Source organism: Mustela lutreola, chromosome 4 (assembly GCF_030435805.1).
Source record: "Mustela lutreola isolate mMusLut2 chromosome 4, mMusLut2.pri, whole genome shotgun sequence".
Lineage (NCBI taxonomy): Eukaryota > Metazoa > Chordata > Mammalia > Carnivora > Mustelidae > Mustela > Mustela lutreola.
This window is the reverse complement of record NC_081293.1, coordinates 118,847,482-118,873,894: the sequence shown is the minus strand read 5'-3', so window position 1 is coordinate 118,873,894 and position 26,413 is coordinate 118,847,482. Positions and strand designations below refer to the sequence as shown.

Here is a 26,413-nt window from a genome sequence, read left to right as displayed (position 1 = left end):
ACCCCTCTCCTAGATAGACCCCTCCCCTAGTAGATAGATAGGATAACTAACTGCTTGTTTGCTTTTCTGTAAACCGCTGGCTTTTAGGTATGAAATTAGGTTATCAATTGTGTGAATTGCTCTCTTACCTTTCTCTAGCCGCATGGCTTATAGAAATAATAGAGACGCCATGATGGCACTCCTCCCTTCCCCCTTCTTGTTCCCCTTCCCCACCTCTCCTTTCGCGCGCGCGCGGGCCCTCATAATCAATCAGCTTATTCCCCCCTCCCCGCCGCTCTCTTCGCGCGCGGGTCCCTGGAGCCAACCCGCAAACTCCAAGTATGCCTTTTTCAAAAGTTCAAACTGTCCACCAATCAGTTGCGCCCCACCCAAAACTTGTTTGTACCTTCCTATAAAAGACCCTGCTTCACTCCGGTCGGGGTGCTCGGTTAGCTGGAGCTGCCGACCACCCGCCGGTACCTGCGTGACAATAAACCTCTTGCTGTTTGCATCCAGTGGCAGTGTTGGATTCTTGGGTAAGGGGATCCGCGGGTCTTTCAGGCTCAGGTCATGATCCTGGGGTCCTGGGACTGAGAGCCACATCAGGCTCCCGGCTCAGTAGGGAGTTTGTTACTCCCTCTCCCTCTGCCCTTCCTACCCCTGACTTGTGCTCTCTCACTTTCAAATAAGTAAAATCTTAAAAACCAAACCAAAAACAAAACCCCAAAATGCTAGTGTTTTGTTCATAGTAAGTCAGTGATTTGAGTTATCTCTTCTTATGGAACATAAAGGGATTTGTGATGTTAACTGGAAATATAAGTATGACATTATTTTTCATATATATAAGTGTAGTTAATATATTACACATAAACACACTTGAAATATCTCTATATACATTTCCTAACTCTGTCCACTGAAAGGGCTTAGAAATAATGGCCCAGCAGTAACAATAAATAAGCCAATATGTATCTTGGTTTCTAAATACGATCTTCCACTAAAAGGAACATGGTTCCTTTTGGGGGTGGGGGAGGCAAATTCCAGAGCTCAGGAAGAGAGAGAGCAAGATGAAATTGGAATATTTTGTTATATAAAGAAGCAAAAAAGTGTTCAAATAATCAAAAGCACATGCCAAAAGGATAAGCAAACCATCTTGAAGGATTTCCTACAGGGCAAAGCAAATAATTTGAGTATCAAAATCAAGAGTATTAGTAGTAGATTCTACCCTATTAGATGCAATAAGAATTTAGAAGTACATATTGATATAAACTTTCAAGACGAATAAATAAGGGGACTGATATTAAAGGCTTATGCATTTATTCATTAGCTTAGTTCATTCAGTAAATTTGTATCCTTCCCTTGTACCCTCAAGGACTTAAAGGAGAACTTACAGGGTGGAATCCTCCTCCTGAATAGGATAAAGCCTACCACATAAGCCAATCACTTAGACACCTGTTTAAGACACTTAGCAAGTGTTAGTATACTGGAAGCCTCCTGGGGTGGGGAAAGCTCCAAGTACGTTATCTCCAGTTCTGCGTGGTTACTTTAATGCTGTATCTCTGCCATCTCTTAAAGTTTGGCGCTGCCAAAATGTCCATATCCTCTTTCTATCTCTCTTGCCGTATCTCCCATAATTTCTCCTCCCAGGTTCTCAGCTATTCTATTTCTGCCAGGCACTTAGGAACTGGAAAAGCCCTTAGGTTCCAAGTTAAGAAAGAACATTGAGTTCTGGTGAATAAAATGTAATGAAGATCTCAAATATAACTCTACCATTCTAAATTAAAAAGAAACAAACAAGCCACATAAAACATGCTATTAAATCATGATTTTCATTAAATATTACTCAGTTCTCAATGCCAACATATTTAAAAGGCTGAAAATCTATTATAAATATGCTAAACAAAAAAACTGAATTGAAAACTACATATCAGAAATTAATCTTTTCAGAATATTTCTATAAGTGCAGTTTATATTAAACATAAATGATTATACTTAATTTAAATTTTTTGTTGTTTTGAAATAAAATAATGATAAACATCCTAGTGGCTATAGAAAAATAGCTACAATGAAGAGTTAGTTTATGGCTGTTAGCTAGAATAATTATGTATGGAAACTGTTTGGGAGACAAATGTCACGTTAGTTAAGTTATATCAAGAAGACAATACCCCATTGACTTATTTACTAAGTGTTTACTAAATACTACCAGGATTATGTACTATATAACAGTATTACTATGGTGGACCATCATATCAGGCAATGAATTATAAAAATTTCTCGGTCTTAAAGAAACTCACTAGTGATAAAAGCAGACCTGTAAATCAATAAATGCAAAGCCAGGTCTCAATTGTATAATCAAGTTACCTGAGTAACTGTATGGATGGTGGGCAGGAGAGAACTGGTGTGGGAAACAGAGGCAGAAGAAAAATTATTAAATTTCTTTACCCACTGACAAGCCCTTAAAACAGGCAGAGTGACATTCCTCTAGGGACTCAACTGCCTTCACCCTAGCACTTTGCTTAGGGCAAAGGGCAATCATAGCGGACTCACCCCTACCTCCAACCAGGATCCTGTAAGTCTACTTTAACAATTCTTCAGAAACTTCCTTTATCTCTAAACCCTCCAAGATAGTGTTAACAATCATTCTCAAGCATATGGCCCACCCTAAATGGTCTCACAACAAAGGTTTTATTCCCAGTAATGAATAACCTTTTGCCCAACAATAGCTAGCCCCTCAAGGTCCTGGAAACCTTGCTTCCAAAATTCCTTAGACACTTATGCCATCCCTGACCCCCTACCCACTTGCAAGCATATAATGGACCACTCTTTAAAACCCCCAGGGCAGCAGCTCTTTCCTGTCCCTGTGCTTTAATAAACCACCATTTTGTACCAAAGATGGCCCAAGAATTCTTTCTTGGTTGTGGGCTCCGGACCTCACCCACCAAACCCAAGACTTCATCAGAATGAGAAAGCTTCCTAAAAGAGGGAATGCTTGAGTCACAATTTAAGATATAAGAACAAATGAATGAGAGGCTATTAAACAGAAGAAACAGCTTATACGAAGTCACAGAGGCACCGACTAGCATGGAGCATGGTTGAGAAAGGATCAGGGGAGAATTAAACTTCAAGCAAGATCCAATTTGTGGAAGACTTTACAAAGACTAACCTAAGGGATAGTAAAATCAAATGCATAAAATAATATAAATGAAAATTACCCAGTCTCTGAAATGTCATGTTCCTTACTACTTTAGGTCCTAGATACTTCTTTTTTTCTGTCTGAAAATTCCTTCCCACAGATTTTATCACAACTGGATGCTTTACCTCATCCAAGTCCTGGCCTAAAAGTATCTTCTAGGAGGGCTACCTCCATGGCTCAGTAGGTTAAGTTGGTTAAGCGTCTGATCCTTGATTTTAGCTCTGGTCAAGATTTCCAGGTCATGGGATTGCTCTGCACTCAAAGAGAAGTCTGCTTGAGATTCTTTCCTTCTGCCCCTTCTTATACTTCTCTCTTTCTCTCAAATTAATTAAATAAGCCTTTAAGAAACCAAAAAATAAATAAGAATTATTTCCTAGTAAACACCTTTCTATGCCATCCAACTAAATTATCTCCACCCTATCACACCACCTATTACCCTGCCATTTCCTTTGTTTTAAAGTCAACATATTTAAAATCAACATAGAGAGATTAGAAACACAGAATAAATACCAACTGCACAACTTCCTACAACATACCTACCTGCCCTTGATTTCTAATGTCTTTATTTGTAACTAGACTCAGAAAATCATGGAAATTGCTAAGCAACATAAAATGCAGTACTGACTCTAGGGATATGTTGGCTGGCAATCATCCTTTTATCCTGTAACACAGAAACACATTTTGTCCACTAGTAGCCCAATGAATGACTAAAGTAGAAGAAACCCCTTTAGAGATACTTGAATTTTATTATTCAAAAGGATACATCTCTAATGCAAAATCATTAAATAATATGACAAAACATAGTAAGCATTTTGGAGACCAGAAAAGGTGTTTCTAGCCCTTAGAATCATAGGCAAATCTTCCTAGCCTTGAGGAGAGACTTAACATTTGTCTCCAGAAAATAGGGCTAGGAAGTAAATCTCCATTTGTATTGGGAAAACGTAAACTTTTTTTATTTAGCTTCCTGCTAAAGTAGGAGCTTCAGGGAATGTTTACATATAAACTGACATCCTTTAAAATATTTCAGGGACTTTAAGAGGAAAATGAAATGTTCATTCTTCCTGTCGTCTGCAGACACCTGAATGCGTCCCTGAACTTTTACAGTCACCCAATCAAATTACCAAGTGCCTAGGACCATTTACTTCTTCAACTCTGATTTAGGAAAAAAACCAAAACTCTTGCTACTAAATGAAAGATTACTTCCATATTTCTAGTTCTCCTATCAAGATATCTAGTTGTCCTATCTAGATCTCCTATCAAGTTCTCCTATCTATTGTTGACAATAGAAATAAAAATATTAAAATGGCCTAAAGTAGAATGCATAATTATATTGTAATAAAAATATGCTCTCAAAATTTTTAAATTTTATTGAACTGGTAGTCATTATACTCTAAAAGCCTTTAGTATATGCAAATCCTTTCATTAAGACTCAAAACTAGATGGAATTCATTTAAATCCAGACCATACATTACTACTAATAGACCAATATCACAAATATTAACTGTAGGTAAAATATTTGTAATTGTCTTTAAAAAATACAGTCTGAAATTCATTAAACATTTGTATAAAATTTTTAAATGTATGCTTTTTTATATTTACTTTTTCATAGTATAGTTTTATGTATACAAATTATATTTTGAATTAAAGAGATGTTGATTAAATTTGCATTATACATTTACAATATTAAAATTGTGACAGTGGTCTTAAAATATCTGACAGCTTTAGGGTCAGTGAATTACTCAAAAAAAAGCCTAGATGCTTTGAAAGGATCAGAAGCCATTCCACAAAATCAACATGAGGCAACAGTGGGAACTGATCAAATAAGTGAGCATATGGGCCATTGAGACCATTTATGAGAGGTAAGTAACAGGCCTGTTTTGTGCAGTTCTGGTAAAGTTAGATGTGGAGAATGTAGAGCATTTGCAAACTGAAATCACCTGAAGATATTATATTGATGATGGAGACGAGGGCTTTGAGTATTCATTGCTGATATCAGAAAAGAAGTGATGGCACTAATGCTTAATGATTTAGCTAACATGGATCCACAACAAATAACTCATGCTTTATAAACAAAAATGTGCATTTTCCTTCTTTATGAAGCTATGCTAGCTTCATGTTATCACTGCTTTCTCTTGATGTCCTAATTTTTGTGGTCCATTGTTTGTGGAGTACATCCTTCTCTTGCAAAGCACAGGATAACTTTGCTTTTTAACCATCTTCTACAGACTCCCCTACTGTCTGTTTTTTTTCAGAGATTACAGACAATGGCTTGCCAAACCTCCAAACTCTTTTATTGTCCTAAAATTTAATTGAGGTAAATTGGAAGATTAAGACGGTCTAAGAGAATTAAGTGATTTCCAATTATTCTATGACCCATCTTAAACTACAATTTTCCCTTAAAGAAATTTAAATTCCCTCTTTTACTTTTAAAAATATTCTCAATTGCCAAAATGGGAGACAACTATCTCAAAACAATAACACCTTCTTAAACTTCTTGCTGTCCTTGATCTTTTGAAATACACTTAAATTTTGGGTTTACTTTTCTAGCATCAGTTGATTCTTTGCTTAATAGATATATTTTCATAGTAAGTAATAGATATTCATTGTAGTGAGGTTTTTGTTTTTTTTTTTTCCTAGTACTGTATTCTCCTTTACTCACTGAACCTCTGTCAGGGATACAAACATAAGCTATGCTCTCAAAGAAGTTATGGCTTAGAAGTGAAGCTGAGATAAATCTAATGTTAAAATAGAAGGCAGAAAGAAATGTCATGAAAAGGATCAGGTTGCATTTCATAGGAATTCAGTAGATAAGATTACTTTCAGCTGATTAAATATAAATAAAAAACTACAGAAGAGATTTATTTAGGCTGCACTTTCAAAGAATTCCATATTCAAGCAAAAGATTGGGCTTCAGTGAATCTATAAGTTACATGAAATGATATATAATATTTGGAAGATATATGTATATATGCATCTGTGGTAGGGCAAAAGGACAGGATAAGATCACTAGTATTCATTATACTCTGAAAAACATACATGACATTCAAAATGGTTAAACGCAAACTATGCCACACAGAGCAGTGTTTGGAGAGGCTTCAAAATTGTTAGAATTAGCGTGATTAGCATTACATTCTCATTGCCTCCAATTGTTCATCAGCATTTTTTCTTCTCAGCAGTCTGGCTGAGGAAACATATTAAGTTTTCTTTGAATTTTCTGAAATATGTTTTTCCAAAGACTAGAAAACACATCTGACGATTCCTAACTATTTCAAAATAGAATATGTTGACTTTATTTCCATCATTTTCCTTAGACCTAGAGAGTGTTCACTACTGACAAAACTGAGTTCATAATAATACTATGCCTTTGTGCTTATTCTTTGCAATGGAAACTGTTATTATTTTAAATTAACAGCAAAAATGATAAAAAATAGAAAAGATTAGAACTTGGACAGTAGATGTCATATTAAAAATACATGTAGGATATTTTAAGTTTATTTTAAAAAATTTATGATGGAAATTGATGGGAAACTGAAGACATATTTACAGAGATCTATAGAGAAAAAAAAAGAATAAATTGAGATGTCCATTTGGTAAAGAGTAGGAATAATAATATGGAAAAAATGCACTTAGAAAAATAAGAGTGTTTTATAGAGTTTTCTATAAGGATGAATACGTGAAAAAAATGGCAAGATGGTTTTAAAAGATTTAGAATCACAAAGTAGAGAGTGACAGCAATTGAACTACTCACTCAAATAAGAAAAAGGGGGGGCACACACTGCTACTTGATGGCATGAAACTGAAGAACCTGAATTTCTGAGGTGTTTAAAAAAATCTGGTATGAAGGGCCTAAAAGTATAATAGGTATGAAAATAACTTTTTGAGTTTAGTAGAATGCAAACTGATGATAAAAGACTGACAGGTACAGAGTAAGTAAAAAGTAAAACAGTAAAAAAGAAAGATAAATTCAGATATTGATATTTAAGTATACCTGCATAGCACTGCATAAAAAGTATACATTCCAGATCCAAATACAGTATTAGCCTATTGTGTTCTGTGCATATGTTGAATAGGTAGCAAAAGTATGAAGAGTTCTTACTAATGTAGCCATTATCCTTTACAAAAAATATTGCAATGACTTTAAAGTCACAGAGCAACAACAAAAAATATTTTCATGCTTCCTTTTATTGAGCTGGTCATATTGCTCCACACATTGTGAACATTGTAGTTTAAGTAAAGAAATTATTTAAATATTTTTGCAGTTCTCTTCCCTGCCTTGGTATATTCTGTATGGTCCAGGAACTTCACACAAAAAGGTGCGAAAGGACCAAAGGCACATCATTCAGAACTTTCTGCTGACTAAAATGATCTAATACCCTTGTAGACTTAACTAGTCACATTTTGCCTGTCCCCAGATCTTTTATGCAGGGCTGAGTGACTAATTGACAGTACCATTTAAGAGGAAGTTCAAGCTGTGGAGACTTTGGACCATATATTCCATCCCAATACTATAACCAATACTAAAACATAGTAAGATGGTTCTACCAAATGCAGAAGCATAATCATGAACATTAACTTTAGACTAAAATGAAACAGTTCTGGCCCTCCCATGTAAATTCAATTAATATAAATCTAAAAGTTACAGTCATCAAAATATTTGAGGCTTTCAGTTAAAGAGAATTAGCACTACAATGTGATTTGGTAAGATACCAAATGAAATATGCAATTCTGTGCAAGTGTATGGAGCCATCTCAGCCCCTAAACTTACCCCTCACTAACTTCAAGAAGCTTGATTCTCAACATTCAATTCTCTCCTTGCAATAGTCTTTTTTTTTTCATTGATCTTTCCTATCTTCTCTGCCTACTAACACATTTTGTAAAACGGAGTTCAGTGTTTTTCTTTTCTCACCTTTAGCACAGTGCAGGGGTAAGGCTGAAGAGTGAAGAGGCAAGGTTTCAGTGTCCCCACATCCAACTTTGAGGCCCAAATTCTCTCCCCAGGACTTGGCGCTTGTATATCCAATCACTGTACTTAAGCTTAGATACCCATGGAGTCAGCAGAAACCAGCAGATAAACATAGAAAATCCTCCTGGAACATCTTTTAGGCAAAGTTTGGGAGAAAAATCACATTTTATATCCATATAAATATGAACTGACTATATGAATTTTTAGATAAGAACTGGAGACTTGAAATAAGATTACTCTTAAAAAATAAGATTATTCTTGGCTGGGGGTGGGTGAGTATATCATTGTTGGAGATATTTTGATAGAAAAGTCTGAGAAGCTCAGTATTATGCTAAATAAATCTACCTTATAAATATGGATTAGCATTTTTGTGTGTGAATAATGAAGCAGAAGTGAAAGGAGGTTTAATAATAGGGATGGCCACAGACACACAATATGGAGTGGGTCAAGTTTATCCTCCACTGTCACTATCATGACCAGTATCACCTCTCAGACCCTGTCCCAAGCTCTTGAAGAATCTGACTTCTTTTTTTAACCTCAGCCTCACTGCTAAGCATATTTTGTCTTTTCTTCCTCAGTATGTGCTCTTCTGCATTCCATTTCCTTAAGAAATCACTATGAGTGTAAAGAGATAATCATTTGGGGCTCCTGGGTGGCTCAGTGGGTTAAAGCCTCTGCCTTCAGCTCAGGTCATGATCTCTGGGACCTGGGATCAAGCCCTGCTTCCGGCTCTCTGCTCAGAGGGGAGCCTGCTTCTTCCCTCACACTCTGCCTGTCTCTCTGCCTACTTGTGATCTCTGTCAAATAAATAAATAAAATATTAAAGAAAAAAAAAGATAATCATTTAGTACTAAAGAGAACAATTCATAATAAGGTGGTAGTCAATAAATGAATTCTGTACACTTACTTTGGACATATCTGTCATTAGGTAAAATTCTGCTGAGCATTTACAGTGTGCCAGAGAATGTGAAAAGTGTTAAGAATGCTTTTCTTCCTTCAGTTTTTAAGATTCCTAAACTATTTTTTTCAGTAGCATGCAAAATCTAGTGCCATATTCTGCACAGAGTGCTCATCAATGAAAGAATTCTTTCTTGACACAGGCATCAAACCCAGAAAGGGTAAAGGAGACAAGAAGAAATGAAGCAAATGTGAAGGATACCAGAATAGAAAGTAATCAAATTAGTCTGAATCTAGCATTTTAAAATGATTGTAATTTCAATCATATTTTTCGCAGCACTGGAAACTTGAACAACTTGGGACTCACAATTATATGCTTTCATCTGTGAAAAGTTAGCAAAGTCATCTAACCAACCAATAATATATTTATTTGATGACAACAGATCTGACAGAAAATGCTGTTTTTTTCAATCCCAGGAAACAACCTAACAAGTCCTCAGAATACATATAAATTTTTTTCATGTGTTTAAAATGCATTCAAATTTTACATGATGCTAACACAACCTTGTCATATACATTATCACCTTCTTTTTACAGATGAGGGAACAAGTTCTGAGAGGTTAAGTGATTTAGTTCAAGTTGTATAGTTAGAGGCAGGATCCCAATTTCTAAGACTGCAGATGGTTCTATATGATTGCTTTACACCTACAGCAATAAAGATCCAGGCAGGAGCCAGAAATAACAGAATAACTGACACAGAGGGTCCCTAGAATTATTAACTATAAAAGGGGAGTGACTACTAAGAGAGGAGATCACTAACAAATACAGGAGTAGTGGTTTAGGGAGCAGCCAACACCTCTGAAGCTGTAGGAAAATACCCAGTAACTTAGGGAAATAAACTGGAAGAACCATTCTCCCCATCCCTGTCCTCTATACTACTAAGCCAGGGAGACAGAACCTATTGGAGATAACGTGGTTGTGGTCCAAGAGATGACAAATGATATTCATTGAGGTGTCACAGACTGGGCTGGTAACCCAGCTGGGGTGCCAGTGAAACTTCCTAGGAATCCACCCACTGGGTAAGACTTATTGGAAAGTCACACACTAGGGAACCAGCCAAAGATACCATAGGTAGTCCAACACTTGTATCTTGCACATCACTGGCCAGAAAGCCACTCACTGACCATACCATATGAGTAAGAAGAAAACACCGGTACCAAGAAGTTTTACGCAGTGTCCCTTCAGCAGCTTCTACTGACAAGTCCTAACACTGGACCAATTGAGAACAAAGCAATGTTTGCAGGTTCCAGCTCTAAATATCACAATTCAGGGCAATGAAGATGAATAAGGAGCTGAGAAGCACTCAATTGTGGGCACAGAACTCAATGACCCTTCTGAGTTCTTGAGGGGAAAATGCTTTTACCGCAAACTCCTACTCCAATTTTTCCCCCTAATTATCCCTACAATAAAATGCAGCTCTAACCTCTGGGGACACTGTACAGATTGCAGGTATGACACGTGGTTAAGTGCATGAAGAGAGTACAATGCAGTTAATGAGACCAGGTCTGAAGCCAAAACACTGGGTTTGAATATCAGTTTCAGCACTGATTAAATTTGCAGCCTTGCAAAAGTTAATCTTTGTATGCCTCAGTCTCCTTATCTGTAAGAGGGGATAATAATACCTACTTTATTAAGATGCTGGGAGAAACAAATGTAAAGCCTGTAGTACATCTGGCACATGGTTAGAATTTGGTAAATATTAGCATTTACCCATACATGTTAATAATTGGGTGAAAAATATATATTCAGTTCTTATTTTTAATTTCCATGTAGGTCTGTATCTCATAATGCTAAAGCCCAACTTGTTTGGGTGAGACTGGGTTATGTTCCAAACAGTCTTGCCCCTTCCGGGGCACTGCCTTGAGCTCTGGTTTCATATCCTGGCACTGTCCCTGGCTCACTCAATAATCCTCATTAGCGTGAACCAACTCACTGGGGAATCCATCTTCTCAAGGGAAAAAAAGAGACGTTTAAATAATTCATGTTTAAGATTTCTTCCAGTTCTGACTAAATTTGATCCCCCTCGTCCCCCAAATAGTGAGTTATACTTGAGAGGAAAGAGGAAGGAAATTACTATTTTGAGCACCTACCCACCTGCGCCAAGCAAGTACTTTGATGTGCCTTACCTGATTCATCCTCATCACAGTCCCATCAAATTAGGACTTTTAACCCTATAGAACAAATAAGGACACTGAGGGTCAGAAAGGTCAAGCAATTAACTCAGAAGCACACTCTTGATAAGCAACAGAGCCTGAATTCAAATCTGGTCTTTCTGTTTGGGTGGGCTACACGTTTCTGTTCTTGCCTCCCACACTCTCTTCATCTCAGACATCGAAAGTCTTAACTGCTCAGTGCTTTTCAAGCTTTGCTTTAAAGAGAAGAGTGGGTGTGCGACTTTTTTTTTTTTTTCTTTCTTTCTCAAACGTATCATTTGGGAAAAAAGCAAATGAAATTCATTTACCACTTACAGGAATTTGAAGTCACTCCTAACATCTTACACAAAATTAGCGTTTGAGTGAAAATCAGCAGCCCTCCTGCATCTTGGCGCCCCTGTCCTCACCTCTACTCCTGGCTGCAAACTTCGTGAAGGGAAAGGAGCCTGGTGGTGCTGGGCCTGCGAGCTGAGTTCCACCCCGGGTTCTGCCGCGGTGTTCAAGCTCGCTCCGAGAGCCGCCTTTTCTTTCTCTGGAGCACGAAGTGGTCACGCCAGGACATGTCAAGGTTTCTTCCTAAGGTACAAGCCCGAGTCTGACGCTTTCCCGGGCGAGGACGTGCCCCAGCCGTCTCCGCCGCAGTTCCCGGGGAAAAGAGCCCATTTCCCACAGGAGGCCCCACGCTACGGCCCCTTCCGCTCCGCGTCTCTTAACCTGGAAAAGTGAAGCCCCTTCCCCTGCGTCCCTGGAATCCCCTTTCACCAGACTACTCCGGCCCGCCGCCAAGTTCCCATCCCCGCCCGACGCGCGGGCTGGGCCCGCACCCCGCAAAGTGATGCTCTGCCTCCTCGCTGTCTGGGTAACCAGCCTGCACTTCCCTAACTTTCCGCTCCTCCGAGGGGGGGAATTCTAAGAACTCTGCGACGAGTTTGACTGAAAACGTGAGGAGACAAAGCCTCCCTCAACAGAGAACTCCTCCGCCTCCACCCGGCGCCTCGCGCCCAGGCCTCCCCCGCAGGTCCACGGGGTCCCACCAGCTCGGCTTTCCCGCTGCAGGGTCCCGCGCCTGGGCACTCGCAGCGCTCCCGCCGGGGGCGCGCCGCCAAGTCCAGGTCTCGCTCTTTCTGCTCCCGCCGAGCCCTAGTCCTGAGGAAGTCCGGGCGTCCTCACAGCGCAGGAGGCTAGCGCGCCGCGCGGCCGCTCAGAGGCTGAAAAAAGGTCCGCACAGGGCTCGAAGCCCTTCCTGCCGGCCTCCCCACGCCGGGCCTCGGCTCCCTTCCTTTCCCGCTCCCGCCTCTTCTCGTAGGCTGCCAGGCGGACCCAGCCTGCCTCTCTCTCTGCCTTCACTACCGGGTCAAGCTGCGGAGGGAGGGAGCGGAGACAGTGGCGAACCGGCTCCCCACCCGGCGCGCGCGCGCGGCCCTCCTCCCCCTCCGGCTTGCTCCCTCCTCCTCTGCCTCCTCCCCTCCTGCCAGTACAGTACAACTAGTACACACACACTCACACACACACACACGGACCCTGCCGCTGCCACTGCAGCTACCATGGATATCAGCTAACAACACACACCCAGGCGCGCGCGCGCTCCCACTCGCACCACGCAGGAGTGGCCCCCGGCATCCCTACCCTCCTTCCCCACCCCCACCCCACTCGCTCACCAGCTCGGCTACCGCTCGCTCAGGCTGCCGCCGCCGCCGCCGCCACCACCACAGCTCTCCTCTGCTGCGGGGCCACAGCCTTGAGTGTCATTCAAGGGACAGCACAACCTCACCCAAGCTCTCCTACCTCTGCCCAGCCGTCCCTCTCATCCTCCCCCTTCATCATCCACACTCCATCCAAAGAAGAGGGAAAGCACCGAACAGAAGGGGGAGGGAGGCAAAGTCTGCTCTTCTCACCTCTTGGCCCCCTTGTTCCTCCATCCTCATTCTCTCACCACCAACTCCCCTACCCGAAAGGAACCCCTCAGGAGCTGAGGCGACTCACCCCACTGCCATGTCCAAAAGCTTGAAAAAGAAAAGCCACTGGACTAGCAAAGTCCATGAGAGTGTCATTGGCAGGAACCCGGAGGGCCAGCTGGGCTTTGAACTGAAGGGGGGCGCCGAGAACGGACAGTTCCCCTACCTGGGGGAGGTGAAGCCCGGCAAGGTGGCCTATGAGAGCGGCAGCAAGTTGGTGTCGGAGGAGCTGCTGCTGGAAGTGAACGAGACCCCCGTGGCGGGGCTCACCATCAGGGACGTGCTGGCCGTGATCAAACACTGCAAGGACCCCCTCCGACTCAAGTGTGTCAAACAAGGTGAGCGCCGCGGCTTGCTGGGTGCCCTGCCAGGCGGCTGGACCGCTCGAAGCGTAGAGCCGCGGAAGGGTGGGCTCGCGTGTGGAAGGGGGTGTGTGGCGCGACGGTGGGTGAGGTCGAGAGAGTACCGGCAGGGCAAGTGAGCTCTGCAGGGGATCCGAACGGGGGTGCTAAATGGAAGGGAGGGGGCAGCTTGCGGTGTGGCGTGCAACTTTGTCTGCGCAGTTACACCTTCCAGTTTGGAAGGTGTCTGGCGTTGTGTGACCTCAGAGGTGCGGGCAAGCTCCCGGGGCAAATTGAATGTGCGTCAGTGGCTTAGCCCGCAGTGGATGAAGAGCTTTTAGGGAAGGAAGGAAAGAAGGCAGGGAGGAAGGAAGGAGAGAGGGAGGGAGAAAAGGGGAGGAAGGAACAACTTGAGGGTGCAGCGGCATCACCAGCAGGGCGGGGAGGAACATAGGGTGGCGGGGCGAGCGGAGAACTACGCCCCCCTTTTTGGGAGCTGGACCGGAGACGCCTTGGTCCGCAGCCAGCCCCTAAGGATCCCACCCGGAGCCACTAGTTGACGAAGAAGGGAAGGGACAAATTGCTTTGGGCGCTTTGACGGGTCTTCCTTAACTTTTTCCCTGCCTCGCTCCTCTGTCCCCCCTCCCCCGCCCTCGGTCGTGTCATGTGGGCACCGCGCGTCACGTGCGCACTGACTAACCCGGGCGCTCACCCCGAGTTGGCCGGCGCGAGAAGGCTCGAGAAGGCGCGGCGCTAGAAGCGGATTCTCGGGTTGGGGGTCGGGAGGAGAGGAGTGGTTGCCCGAATGTTCTCTCCTCAGGGGTTGCCCTTGTTGAGTGGAGGTTCTCTGTGGTTGGACTCTCTTTTGCCTTCCGATTTGAGGGGTGTGTTTCTGAGGAGGAGCTGGATGGAAAAGCCAGTTGGTTACTGGCTCAGGCTCCCTCAGCTCCAACCTGGCTTAGTTGAGCCTCACTTGAAGGCTGTCATGGGGACTTAGGGACACGGGAATCTTGCAGAACTCTAATTAACTGTGTTTTTGCTGAAGGGAAAATAGGTCCTGAAGGAGGGCAGAGGGAGATAAAAGTTTCTGGGAAAGAGGACAACTTTAACCAGAATAAAGTAGCGTATCTTTTTTTCCTCATGTGATTTGTGTATGTTCTGAAGTTCGAAGGCACCTTCCATGTGTGGTGTTTGTGTATATGTGCAAGTTCATACCCTACTAAAGGCTTCTTGATGGCTTTACACGTTTGTCCTGCCTCGAAAATGAAAGTGAGCAGGCCACTGTCTGAATTTTGAACGACCACTTAATCTTACTGCATGACCAACTATCAAGAAACACTCTTAGGGAGATGTTCTTCTCTATGAAACCAGCTTAAAAAGTAAACAAGTGAAAAATCTCGGGCAAAATTTCATAAATGTAAATTGCCATACAAGAAGACATTTTCACTCGGGATTCTTGAGTATTAATAGCTGATGACTTGAGATAAGCTAAGGTAAACATTGATTTGCAGTCAACCTCGCTCAATGCTGTATGGAACTGAAGATTTATAAGTTAGGTAGGAAGGCAAGTAGAGTATCTGGCATTTTTCAAGGAACCATACCCGAGGCTCAAATATAGGGATTCATGTTAACTTATTTAATGTCATGATATTATCTTACAGCAGTAATTACAAATGTAAGGTTCTGCTTTTGAGTCCAGGAAATCTACCACACAATTAATGACCATGCTTTTATTGGCAGAAGCTAGGTATTTGTAGTGGTAAGTGGCAGCAAGAGTTAATGTGTTGTTAAATTGGACTAATGATAGTATCCTAATGAAGGAGATGATTGTCTTAGTGTAATTTGCAGTGATGACCACAATTTAATGTTGCATTCTTTCTGAGCACTACATTTTGAGATGGACCCTGGCAAACTGTAACTCTGGGAGCAAGCATGTGTTCATAAAAGAAAGAAAGGAAGATTAGTCGGTATTATAGATGTATTTCTTAAAATCCAATAGTAAGACTTATCTTGGAAAAGTGAGGTATGAAAGCTATCATTAAATACAGAAAAGCTGTCAGGTAATAAAAGGAATTTTGACTATCCTGTGATGATTTTCATAGGGCAAAACTGAGATAAATTTATAGAAATTTTTAAAGGATGAAACATCTTTGTCTACATTAAGAAGATGAACTTTCTAAAACAGAAGAAGATGAGCTTTTCTAACATAACTTTACAAAATCTGTGGGCTATATTGTGAATTCATGAGCTCTCCATCATGTGGGGTCTTTATTATAAAGAGGCAGACCTGACGAGATGTCATGATTCCTATTTAAGATGGGGCCTGGACTAGATGTCATTTAAATCTTGCAATGATTTGATTCAAGGTAGTCTCTGATCACCCAACTTCTGTATAATATTGTCTGAAAGATTACTGATTTTAGAACTCACGAAATATGCAAATATAAAGTGGTATATTTAGGGGGAAAAATCTCTTTTCTTTCTCTTTTAATTCTCAGTTCTGGGCTTCACTTGGTCATTGATGACTGATGCTTGTAATGATGTTCGCAGAGCCCCTTCAGGAACCTGATTCATATCCTGAGTCATTATTGATCAAAAAAGAAAAAAATGCTCCCTTGACTTTCATAGAAAGTATAATCTTCTTGTATATTCTTCTAAATATGATGATTCATATATACTCTTTCCTTGTTGTAATCATCCTTTCCCTTGTCAAACAACAGATAGGTGTATTTTATTTATCATTGTAAACAAAGTGAAATTTCCAGAATGTTAGATAATGGTGCCTGTGTGTCTTGGGTTTTACTACAGATTTCATTTGCTGGAAAAATACTTAGAAGCTCTTGGCTCAGTATTTTTATTTCTAGTGAGTCAGTAAGCTAGCATAGCTGAAAAACTTTAACATGGTTTGTTCAGAAGTTGTATTTTTAAAGTATGAATGAGATAATTGATTTCTGAATATTCATTTAAACATGGGGAATTATACAGAAGCTACATACATAATCAGGTAAACTAAGGCAGATTTTCCAAAGAAAAGGAGACATTTAAATAACAAGAATATTGATTATAAAGTGCACCAGATAAAATTGCACTCTTTACTCCATTTTTATTTACTTGTTTGACTAATTTGACATTACAGTTGTAATTATTTTATTTTATTTTTACTTTTATTTTTTCTTTCAGCACTGTATTTTTTAAAAAAAATTAAAAAATTTTATTAAGTTTTGTATTTTAATTCCAGTAGAGTTAACATACAGTGCTATACTAGTTTCAGTACACAACACAGTGTATTAACAATTCTATTAATTTCATGATTTTAAATTATCATAATTTTAAAAGAAGTGAACTAATAGGATTTTAAGACATACTAGAGAAAGTTGATGTATCATGATTTTCCTACATTATTGTCCTTAAAACAATTTTTAAAAGCCATTTAATTAAATTCAAGGGATTCCATTTTTAATTTAAGCTACTTTTAATCCGCACATTGATGAGTCATATATGAATAATACCACTTATTGTCACATCCAATTATTTCTTATAAACTCTGGCTTTTTAGTATATTATGCTTTCCTCACCAAGCATTTTATTCTAAATTAGCAGTTCTGTTCCAGGATCTCATTAATGCAGCAGACCTAGCTGAAGGAAGTGTCTTCTAGTGATTTTTGAGATCTGTGCTGAAGTGGTAAAGGTTTTTCTTTCTTTCTTTCTTTTTGTATTTTAAAGTTTGGCACTAAAGTTCACAGCAGCCAGTTACATAGACCATTGTGTCCTACATTCCTTGCACTATGACTGCTACTGCATCTAATCCCACATGGAGACCTACATAGCCTGGACTTATTTTCCCATTTAGGATCTTACAATGGAAAATAAAAGGCAAAAAGTTTTCTAATTCTTCCCATGTGGAAGAAGGGCCAAATAAAGCCTTTGAAATTCAGTTCTAGAGATGTACATTGCTCTCCCTCCTATTGCTTCTTTCAAAGCTGCTTTCAAAGGAAAGTAGATCCACATTTATTAAGAGTCATGCTTTCTTCTTGACTGACTTCAGGCTAGTATCATACAGTTAAACCTCTATGCTGCTTTTTATTTGGAAAGGTAAAAGCAAATTATGTCAAATTTTCTCCAATAAAGGTTGACTTGCATCCATAAAAATTTAAGGTATGTGAATTTTATTGACCAATAAACAATCAAATTGTTAGAACAATTTGACCAGTTAATTATTTTAGAATAAAGTATCTTTAATGTTTTGGAACCAGGTTAATGAGGCAATTATCTTTGAGCATAATTTATGGATGATGTGACTATAGTTTTTAATATATATGTACATAATTTAAATGGTATGACCTTGAATGTTAAATATGACCGTTTGCTTTTTTATATGTGTGTTTCGAATGAGAGTAAACTCAGGATGAAATCACAGCTGAAGTATTTAAGTGCCACCATTTCAGCTCTTAACATTTATACTGTGTGATCTTTTGGCATATTTATTATGCTCACTTTCCTTTTTAGTTTCTTGAAACTCACACATTCACTCTCATAATTAGCAAAAAGTTTTCACATTTGACAATCCGACTGCTTATAGGTTAAACAGTTGCTTTCAAATGCATAGCGGACCCAGGTTAAATTTTCCTCAAGAAGTAGGCTAGAGTAGTAGTTATTTAACCACTACTTGGGTTTGAATCTTGGGAATGCCACTTAGTATGGTATGTTATATATGCAAGTTATCTAGCCGACATAATAAGAGTAACTTGAGAATATTAAATTTATGTCTTTAAGTAAGATAGTGTCTGGCAGATAATAAACATTATGTATATTATCTCAAACAGATTAGTCATTTTGAGCTAGTGACATATGAGATGTTTTTAACTTTCAACATATTTTACTCTTTATTGAAGACTAACTGAAATATATGAAATGACTGACTAATTAATAGTATGAGTAATTTTCAAGTGGTATTCTTGAGGTTTTTCTGTAGGGCGAAATAAATCCTTTTCTTTGTAAAGCATAAATGCCATTAAGTGGAAGGGAACATATTTTTACTTTTTAAAAATAACTCCAACTGATGCTGCCTTTATGAGTAAAGATCACTGTTTTATATTTATTTTCATATTTTAACCATTGTTTGTTTTCATTCAGTAGTTTATTTCTTTTCTACCCATATCTTTTCTTTTAAACGATTGGTGAATATTTTGAATTATTTACTCTAGAGTTGTTAAACATTGAAATCCTATTAGAATTCACTAACAAGTTTAGGAATTTATACTTTTTACATGTGACTGTTTTATACACAAGTATCATGTTTTAAGGATGAACTTTTACTTCTCAGCTAGAAATCAAGTAGCTTATAAAACAAAAACAGATTTAATTCATAAGTGTTCACAGTCCACCATATATAATCAAAATGCATAAAACTTCAGCAAAGATCTTACTTTGCAGTTGTGAGAATGTCAGTAGTTTAATATAAATAATTCTCTGTATTAGCACTTTCAAGATGAAGCAACCAACAATATATCTACCATCAGTTCCCCAATGATTTTGGAATTTTAGTTGAATTAATGCTATCTTTGAATTCAATAGAAACCTCTAACTTGAAGCTCCAGTGTCTAATATTGAATTTAAAAAATATATTTCTTAGCTACAGTCTGGCTATTTACTTGACAAAAGGATGGATCAGGGTCTTATAAATTTTTTAGTATTGTGACTTTTAAAAAATGATTTATTACATTTCATTCCCAACTCTCTCTCTTCTGTCTCTAGTAAGGACCAAAGTGACATTTCCTTTAATAAAAGTAAATTTTAATTAATATTATATAGATAATAATTGGTTCATAATTACTGAATTCATTTAGTAAAAGACATGTATCTGCTAAAAATGTTGTAAAATGCTCACATTATCATAGAGAATTAATAATTCCTTTATTCCAGTATTCCATCATTGCATCATCATAGAGAATTAATAATTCCTTTATTCCAGTATTCTATCATTGCATCATCATAGAGAATTAATAATTCCTTTATTCCAGTATTCCATCATTGCATTTCATTGACACATTATCAACTCTTTAAAAAATTCCATTTGGCTATAAATTTTTTAAAAACTTTAAAAATTTGTATTATGTGTAGCATATGGTATTAACTGTTTTGGATAGTCTGGAAGAAACAGAAAAAGTTTCCTTCTTTGACAACTGACTGAATATTCACTCAAATGCCTCCAGTGTCTTGATTTTCAAAGATCCAGTAGGCTGATGAGTAGATATTTTAAATAAATGATTGCATTTATTTCAAAATTTATAATTATGTGTTTGCTCTGTCCTCAAAAACTTTATTTCTTATAATTGTTATATGAATCCATCTGAAGTTTTATGTCATTTTATTATTTTGGCCCACTTAAAAAAATCAGTGTCAAAACCATGGCCGTCATTATATAATCCAATAATAGCCAAAAACAAATAGGTGACAGAAAAAACAAAACAAAACAAAAACAAAACTTCTATGGTTTCAAATAAAAGATATTCTGTAGATACAGATTTTTTTTTCAGTGCTCCGAAATTCATTGTTTATGCACAACACCTAGTGCTCCATGCAATACGTGCCCTCTATAATACCCACCACCAGGCTCACCCAACCCTCCCAATCCCCTTCCCTTCAAAACCCTCTGTTTGTTTCTCAGAGTCCATAGTCTCTGATTGTTCAACTCCCCCTCTGTTTTCCCCCAACTCACTTCTCTCCATCTCCCAGCGTCCTCCGTGTTATTCCTTATGCTCCACAAGTAATTGAAACCGTATGATAATTGACTCTCTCTGCTTGACTTATTTCACTCAATATAATCTTTTATGGTTTCAAATAAAAGATATTCTATAGATACTGATTTTTTTAATGACAAATTTTTGGAAGAATTTTTTCTTTTTTTTTTTTTTAAAGGTTTTATTTATTTATCAGAGAGAGGGGGGGAGACAGCAAGCACAGGCAGGCAGAATGGTAGGCAGAGGCAGAGGGAGAAGCAGGCTCCCCGCTGAGCAAGGAGCCCGATGTGGGACTCGATCCCAGGACGCTGGGATCATGACCTGAGCTGAAGGCAGCCGCTTAACCAACTGAGCCACCCAGGCGTCCCTGGAAGAATTTTTTCAAACCTCCTAACTGCCCGTAGTGAAATTTGTGCATATGAAATCAGATTTTTCCTTAAATAACCATGAACTTTATTAAGTGACTGTGGAGTGAGCAGGAAGAAGCACACTTATTTAATTTAAAAAAGCATATTTTATTTATTTATTTTTCACATTACATTGTGTTTGAAGAAATTTCTTAGGACATGAGTTTCCCAAATATAATGTTGAATTATTTATGTTGCCATGGGTTATGAGTAGCATAAAAATGGTTTGCACTTTACATTGTTACGTTGTCACTTAATAGATCATAGAGATTGAGTGAAAGTGCTAAGTGTAAAAAAAAATTTTTTTTAATGTTTATTTTTCATTATATAGGTGAGCATTTTACCTTGCTTATCCCAGTATTTTGTATTGCTGTGCCTAGGAAGGTTTATACTCAGCTAGAACAAACATGAATACAAGGATAGTAAGTGCTGTAGAAACCCACAGATTATCTAGTGATATAATCTAAATTTTTAAAATTTGGTTAGCTGGATTGCAAGCATGAGCAAGTTTTGGGTATATGAACTGTCCAGTGTTATATCTGTGAAGCCTTCTGATCAGTCCATAGTTGACCCCAGTTTGCTTTTCTTTGTGGTCTATGCTGTAAGGTTGTTAAAGCAACTCTTTACTACAAAAAATTTCTTTAAAAATTAACCAACATTTAGGCTTTTTAAAGATTTTTATTTATTTATTTGACAGACATAGATCACAAGTAGGCAGAGAGGCAGACAGAGAGAGAGAAAGGAGGAAGCAGGCTCCCTGCTGAGCCTAGAGCCGGATGCGGGACTCGATCCCAGGATCCTGAGATCATGACCTGAGCCGAAGGCAGCGGCTTAACCCACTGAGCCACCCAGGCGCCCACATTTAGGCTTTTTAAAGGGTCACTAAAACCACCCAGAAGTTCTGGCATATTTCCCAAAGCACCTTAAATACAAATAACTATAATCTTGCCTGTCTAGCAAATCAGGTACTTAGGGGGTGGCCATTCTGTTGGTGTTAGGATTGGAGCCTAGATAGAAAGAAGTTGATGCCTCTCTGGAAAAGCAAGAATGTTCTCAAGATGCTCTTACCTATCTGCAGTTAAAGTATTAAAACCTTCTTTCTTAGTAATTCTTCTGAAACATCTGTAGCTGAATCTCCATTTCCTCTTTAGTTGAAAGTGCCTCTGCTTTTCTTTAGTGTGGGAGATCACTCTAGTGAACTGCAGATTTATTTTGCATCTTTGCATCTTTGTGTGTATGGGAATTACACACATACACACATGCATGTAGGTGTACACACACATTTTTCAAACACTAAGGTTTAACTCCAGTTTTTAAATCAGTAGTCCCAGAAAGATATTTGTGAATGTGAGGATATAGTCTTATTTTAGGGAAAGAGTTATATAAAATTATTCCATGTATGATAAACATAGCTGAAAAGCTTGCATAGCCATCCATTAATTTTCAACTGTGACTGGTATTTTTAACCTTTATTAGCTCTGACAATGGGAGACCATAAAGACATAATGAAATTAAGTACTCAGATGATTTCTAAATTTCACATATATATTTGTCCTTAAGAAGTGAAAATGAGAAGTCAGATTTTAATAGTTTGGAATTTGATTTTTAAAAATTAATTTTAGGGCGCCTGGGTGGCTCAGTGGGTTAAGCCGCTGCCTTCAGCTCAGGTCATGATCTCAGGGTCCTGGGATCGAGTCCCGCATCGGGCTCTCTGCTCAGCAGGGAGCCTGCTTCCCTTCCTCTCTCTCTGCCTGCCTCTCCATCTACTTGTGATTTCTCTCTGTCAAATAAATAAATAAAATTAAAAAAAAATAAAAATTAATTTTAGGGGCACCTGGGTGGCTCAGTGGGTTAAAGCCTCTGCCTTCGGCTCAGGTCATGGTCTCAGGGTCCTGGGATTAAGCCCCACATCAGGCTCTCTGCTCAGTGGGGAGCCTGCTTCCCCCTCTCTCTCTCTGCCTACTTGTGATCTCTCTCTCTCTGCCAAATAAGTAAATAAAATCTTAAAAAAATTATTTTGTTTTTTTTTAAATTAAAAAAATATAATTTATTTATTTGAGAGAGAGAAAGAAGGAAATCACAGAGGGAGAGCAAGAGGGAGAACCAGACTCCCAGCTGAACAGGGAGCCTGATGGATCCCAGGATCCTTAGACGATGACCTGAGCTGTAGGCAGATGCTTAGCTGACTGAGCCACTCTGGTGTCCTGTGGAATTTTATTATTTTTATTTGCATGGCCAAATGGCTGATGGACTATATAATGCCTAGGATAATACTCAAATGTTAAGGTGACAAAAGATAGAGCAGGGACAGTGGGCATGCTTATTCATCACCATGATAACATATTTACAGAGTGGTTTTAATTTTCATGGATTTAAATGTCTCAGAGTAAGGTGAGAGGACTGGATCCAACATGCTATGGATATAAGGTATATTACAATTCTTTAAAAAAATTTTTTTTTATTAACATATAATGTATTATTAGCCCCAGGGGTACAGGTCTAAGAATTGCCAGGTTTATACACTTCACAGGTATATTACAATTCTGAAGAAGTACTCATTTAAAAATAAATTAAATGATGCCTAATTTATAAGTGTTTAGGTAAAATACATGCACAGGTATTATGTCAAGAAAACTTTAGTTAGCATGAATCCTAAGAGATTTTGTTATGAAATGGAGAATATAATATTTTGAATTACATTGATGTGTTAAATTTAAAGATTTTCTTTATGTCCAGTTAATCTATTGTGGAGAGAAACTGTGTGTGAATCTATAAAGTACACATATACTATGAAAATCTAAGAAAAACTATATTAAATTAATGATATTGTTGATAGCCCACAAAATATGCTAAACTACTACAATGAATCAAGAAAATGCTTTTAAAAAAATATTCTCATCTTACCTTTCCCTTTTAAAAATAATTGGAAAGTCTTCATCGTATAGTGCAAAGAACATCATGATATCCTTTGTCTTTGGGGAAATTGACTCTTAGCATTGACTAAGGAGATGCTTTTGCTTCAGGTGAATATGCTTTCAGACTTTAGAAAGTCACAAAGTTATTGAGGAAACATTGTTGGTTTTCTACCAGAATGCATTTCTTTTCCTCCTGCATCCCTCCTTACTAACAGAATGACAATTTTGTTCAAGCATCCACATGTTTATGTGGTGGTATGCCATGTGTTTCATATTAGGTTGGCCTCATCCCAAGGGATGAACTTAGACTAGTGTAAACCAAGCATGGTAATTTCATCTCTTTGCCAGTGATTGTTTTAGGAAATGGCTTATAACCCAGTTCTAAGTAATGAAAAGTAAGGTGAGCACCTTGGGGACTTTCTGAGAAATTTCTTAGTTTTCAAAATAATATCCAGGATAGAGCATTCACTTACTCATCTGTGAAACTTTCTGCATATGGAGGTGATGTCTGGAGCAACTATAACCATCTTGTGTTCAGGTGGAGAGCTACCCCAAAAATGGAGATTGGTAGAACAGAGTGATAAAAAGCTTCTGACTCCCTGATAAACTGCTAAAATAATGAACCCAGAACCAGCCCTATCTTAGGGCTTCTTGTTATTGAGGTAAGAGTACATAAGATATTTTAAGCCATTTAAATTGGGTTTTCTGTTATGTTGCAGCCAAAATCTTCTGATTGATATAAATGGTATAAAAGGGTACAATGGTATGAAAATAGATATTTCATTCCTGTATTATTGTTTTGAGGAGCAATGGTGAAGATCTTTTGAAAAGAGAAATCTATCTGAAGAATAAACCAAGATGTATTTTCCTGTTAGGTAACCTCAGTCAAATGCTAGGTAAGCCTTCAATTGCCTCATTCAATTTTGCTCTGGTTGGACTCTGTTTTAAATTCCAGAAAATTTTAACCATTCTGAAGTAAAGTATGTCAGAACACAAATTCATTTTAACATTATCCAAAATAGAGCATAATCAAGAAAGGAAATCAGCTACAGAAATACACTCACAATGCATGCCAAAACCAACTTGGAATATTTTTTGAATTATGGCGTGTTTACAAATGTCTGTGCCATTGATCCAGGAGTGTATATAATTATAACCTGACTCACCCAAAATGTTCCAACTCCATTTTTCCAGGACTAGAATTCATTTACTTATTATTCAACAAACATTTATTGGTAACTTATTCTCTAGCAAACACTGAACTAGAAAATGGTGACAAAAAGATGAACAACCCTTCATTAAGATATCATCCACACCCTCAAGTAGTAACATCCTATTGTATACCTGTGTAATATGAGTTAAGAAGTTTCTTTCATCTTTAAATATACCTTCCATGATGTAAAGAGAATAAAAAAATGAGAAAACAAAATATTTTGGAGAAAAATTATGGGTATGGGTTACGAGGCCTTAGCACTTCATATCATACACAGTTCAAGGGGCTACATGAACTGTGTATGTGTATATTTTTAATGTTGTGTCTTGAGCAGTGTGCTAGATAATGACCAGAGAAAGATGTCTGACTGTTGTTTCCCCTTCAGGAATTTCACTGCAATGTACTAGTTAGGAGCATGGAGCTTTGGAGACAAACAGGTGTGGATTCCAGTTACAGTTTTACCCTATACTAGATGTAAATTGAACAAATTGTTTTACATTTTTGTATATCAGCTTTATCCTTTGCAAAATAGGTATTATTGAAGAACCTACTTTATAAAGATGTCATGAGGAGTAAATGTTATAATGCCTATAATATGCGTAGTTCAGGACCTGGAGTAAGCCTCGAAATTATATGTAATAATATATTATATTATAGAGAAAAAGCAAGGAGGCAATGATATTAAGAGTTTCAAGGAGAGTGATAAAGAGGTTCTAAGTACCAAAGTCTGCAATGTAATGTAGACCACAGTAATAAGTGATCTTGGGGGATTAGATGTGGGCCAAACCATCATAGAGAACTGAATGTTGAGCCACTGAATATTATTATTATTATTGATACCAGACATTTGTGCAGTGTTTATTATAGGTCAGGCAGAGTTCTAAACAGTTTAGATAAATGTTATTTAGTTTAATGCCCAGATTATTCCACCAGGTAGGTACTATCATTGAGCCCACTTGCAGATAAGAAAACTAGAGCCTGGAGTGAGTGGTTAAGAAACTAACACAAGACCACATAATAATTAGCAGCACTGGGATTCAGTGCTGTTAAACCCTATGCTAGTTTACTTCTCCGTATTTGAAAGGTTTTAAGAATGGGATTGACAAGGTTATATTTGTCCATTGTTTTCCCAGTGAGGAAAAATGTAGGCAGTACTTCATGGACCATGTGTAAGCAATGAAGAGACCTAATTAGAGAAGGTTGAAGATACAGACAGAAAGACCATTTAGGAGGCTACAGAGTTATCCAGAGGAGAGATTTTAAGGTCTTGAACCATAACAATAAAGGTAAGGATGGAAGAGGGGAGCTGGGTCAAGAAATTTGTATAGAGGATAAAATGTCAGTATATCTGATTGGATAGGGATAAAGAGTGAGGATCTTGCTTAGTTTTCTGGTTTCTGTCAAGTGGTGTCAGTCACTTTGAGGCAAAGAGTAGATGTGGTGGCAGGTAATTCCATTTGGGATCTATTTAACCTGAGGTAGCTGGAAAGAATAGGCATCTATTACAGCCTTAAATTCAGAAGAGAGCTTGGGGATAAATGTGTAGATTAGGGAACATGAGATTGTCCGGCAGAAGAAGGTAAATACAAAAAGACAAAAG

At 38.4% G+C, this 26,413-nt stretch overlaps 1 protein-coding gene and 1 long non-coding RNA gene across 9 annotated transcripts in view; one reads left to right on the top strand and one right to left on the bottom strand.

Moving 5' to 3' along the window:
* Positions 1–545: 545 nt before the first annotated feature.
* Positions 546–12,666, bottom strand: LOC131829302 (uncharacterized). Of its 2 annotated transcripts, XR_009352814.1 has the most exons (5): positions 12,277–12,664; positions 11,650–11,818; positions 11,216–11,260; positions 8,076–8,265; positions 546–3,507 (listed from the first exon to the last, which is right to left on the bottom strand). It is a non-coding gene; the product is annotated as an uncharacterized LOC131829302 (long non-coding RNA). The 2 variants fall into 2 exon arrangements; XR_009352813.1 differs by having other exon boundaries at positions 11,650–12,666.
* Positions 12,667–13,234: 568 nt separating this feature from the next.
* MAGI2 (membrane associated guanylate kinase, WW and PDZ domain containing 2) overlaps positions 13,235–26,413 on the top strand; it is a 1,359,941-nt gene continuing 1,346,762 nt past the window's right edge. For all 7 annotated transcript variants that reach the window (XM_059170944.1, XM_059170942.1, XM_059170943.1 and 4 more), the window contains exon 1: positions 13,235–13,535. In XM_059170944.1, the coding sequence (XP_059026927.1) occupies positions 13,235–13,535 (301 nt within the window). The remainder of the gene's footprint in view (positions 13,536–26,413) is intronic.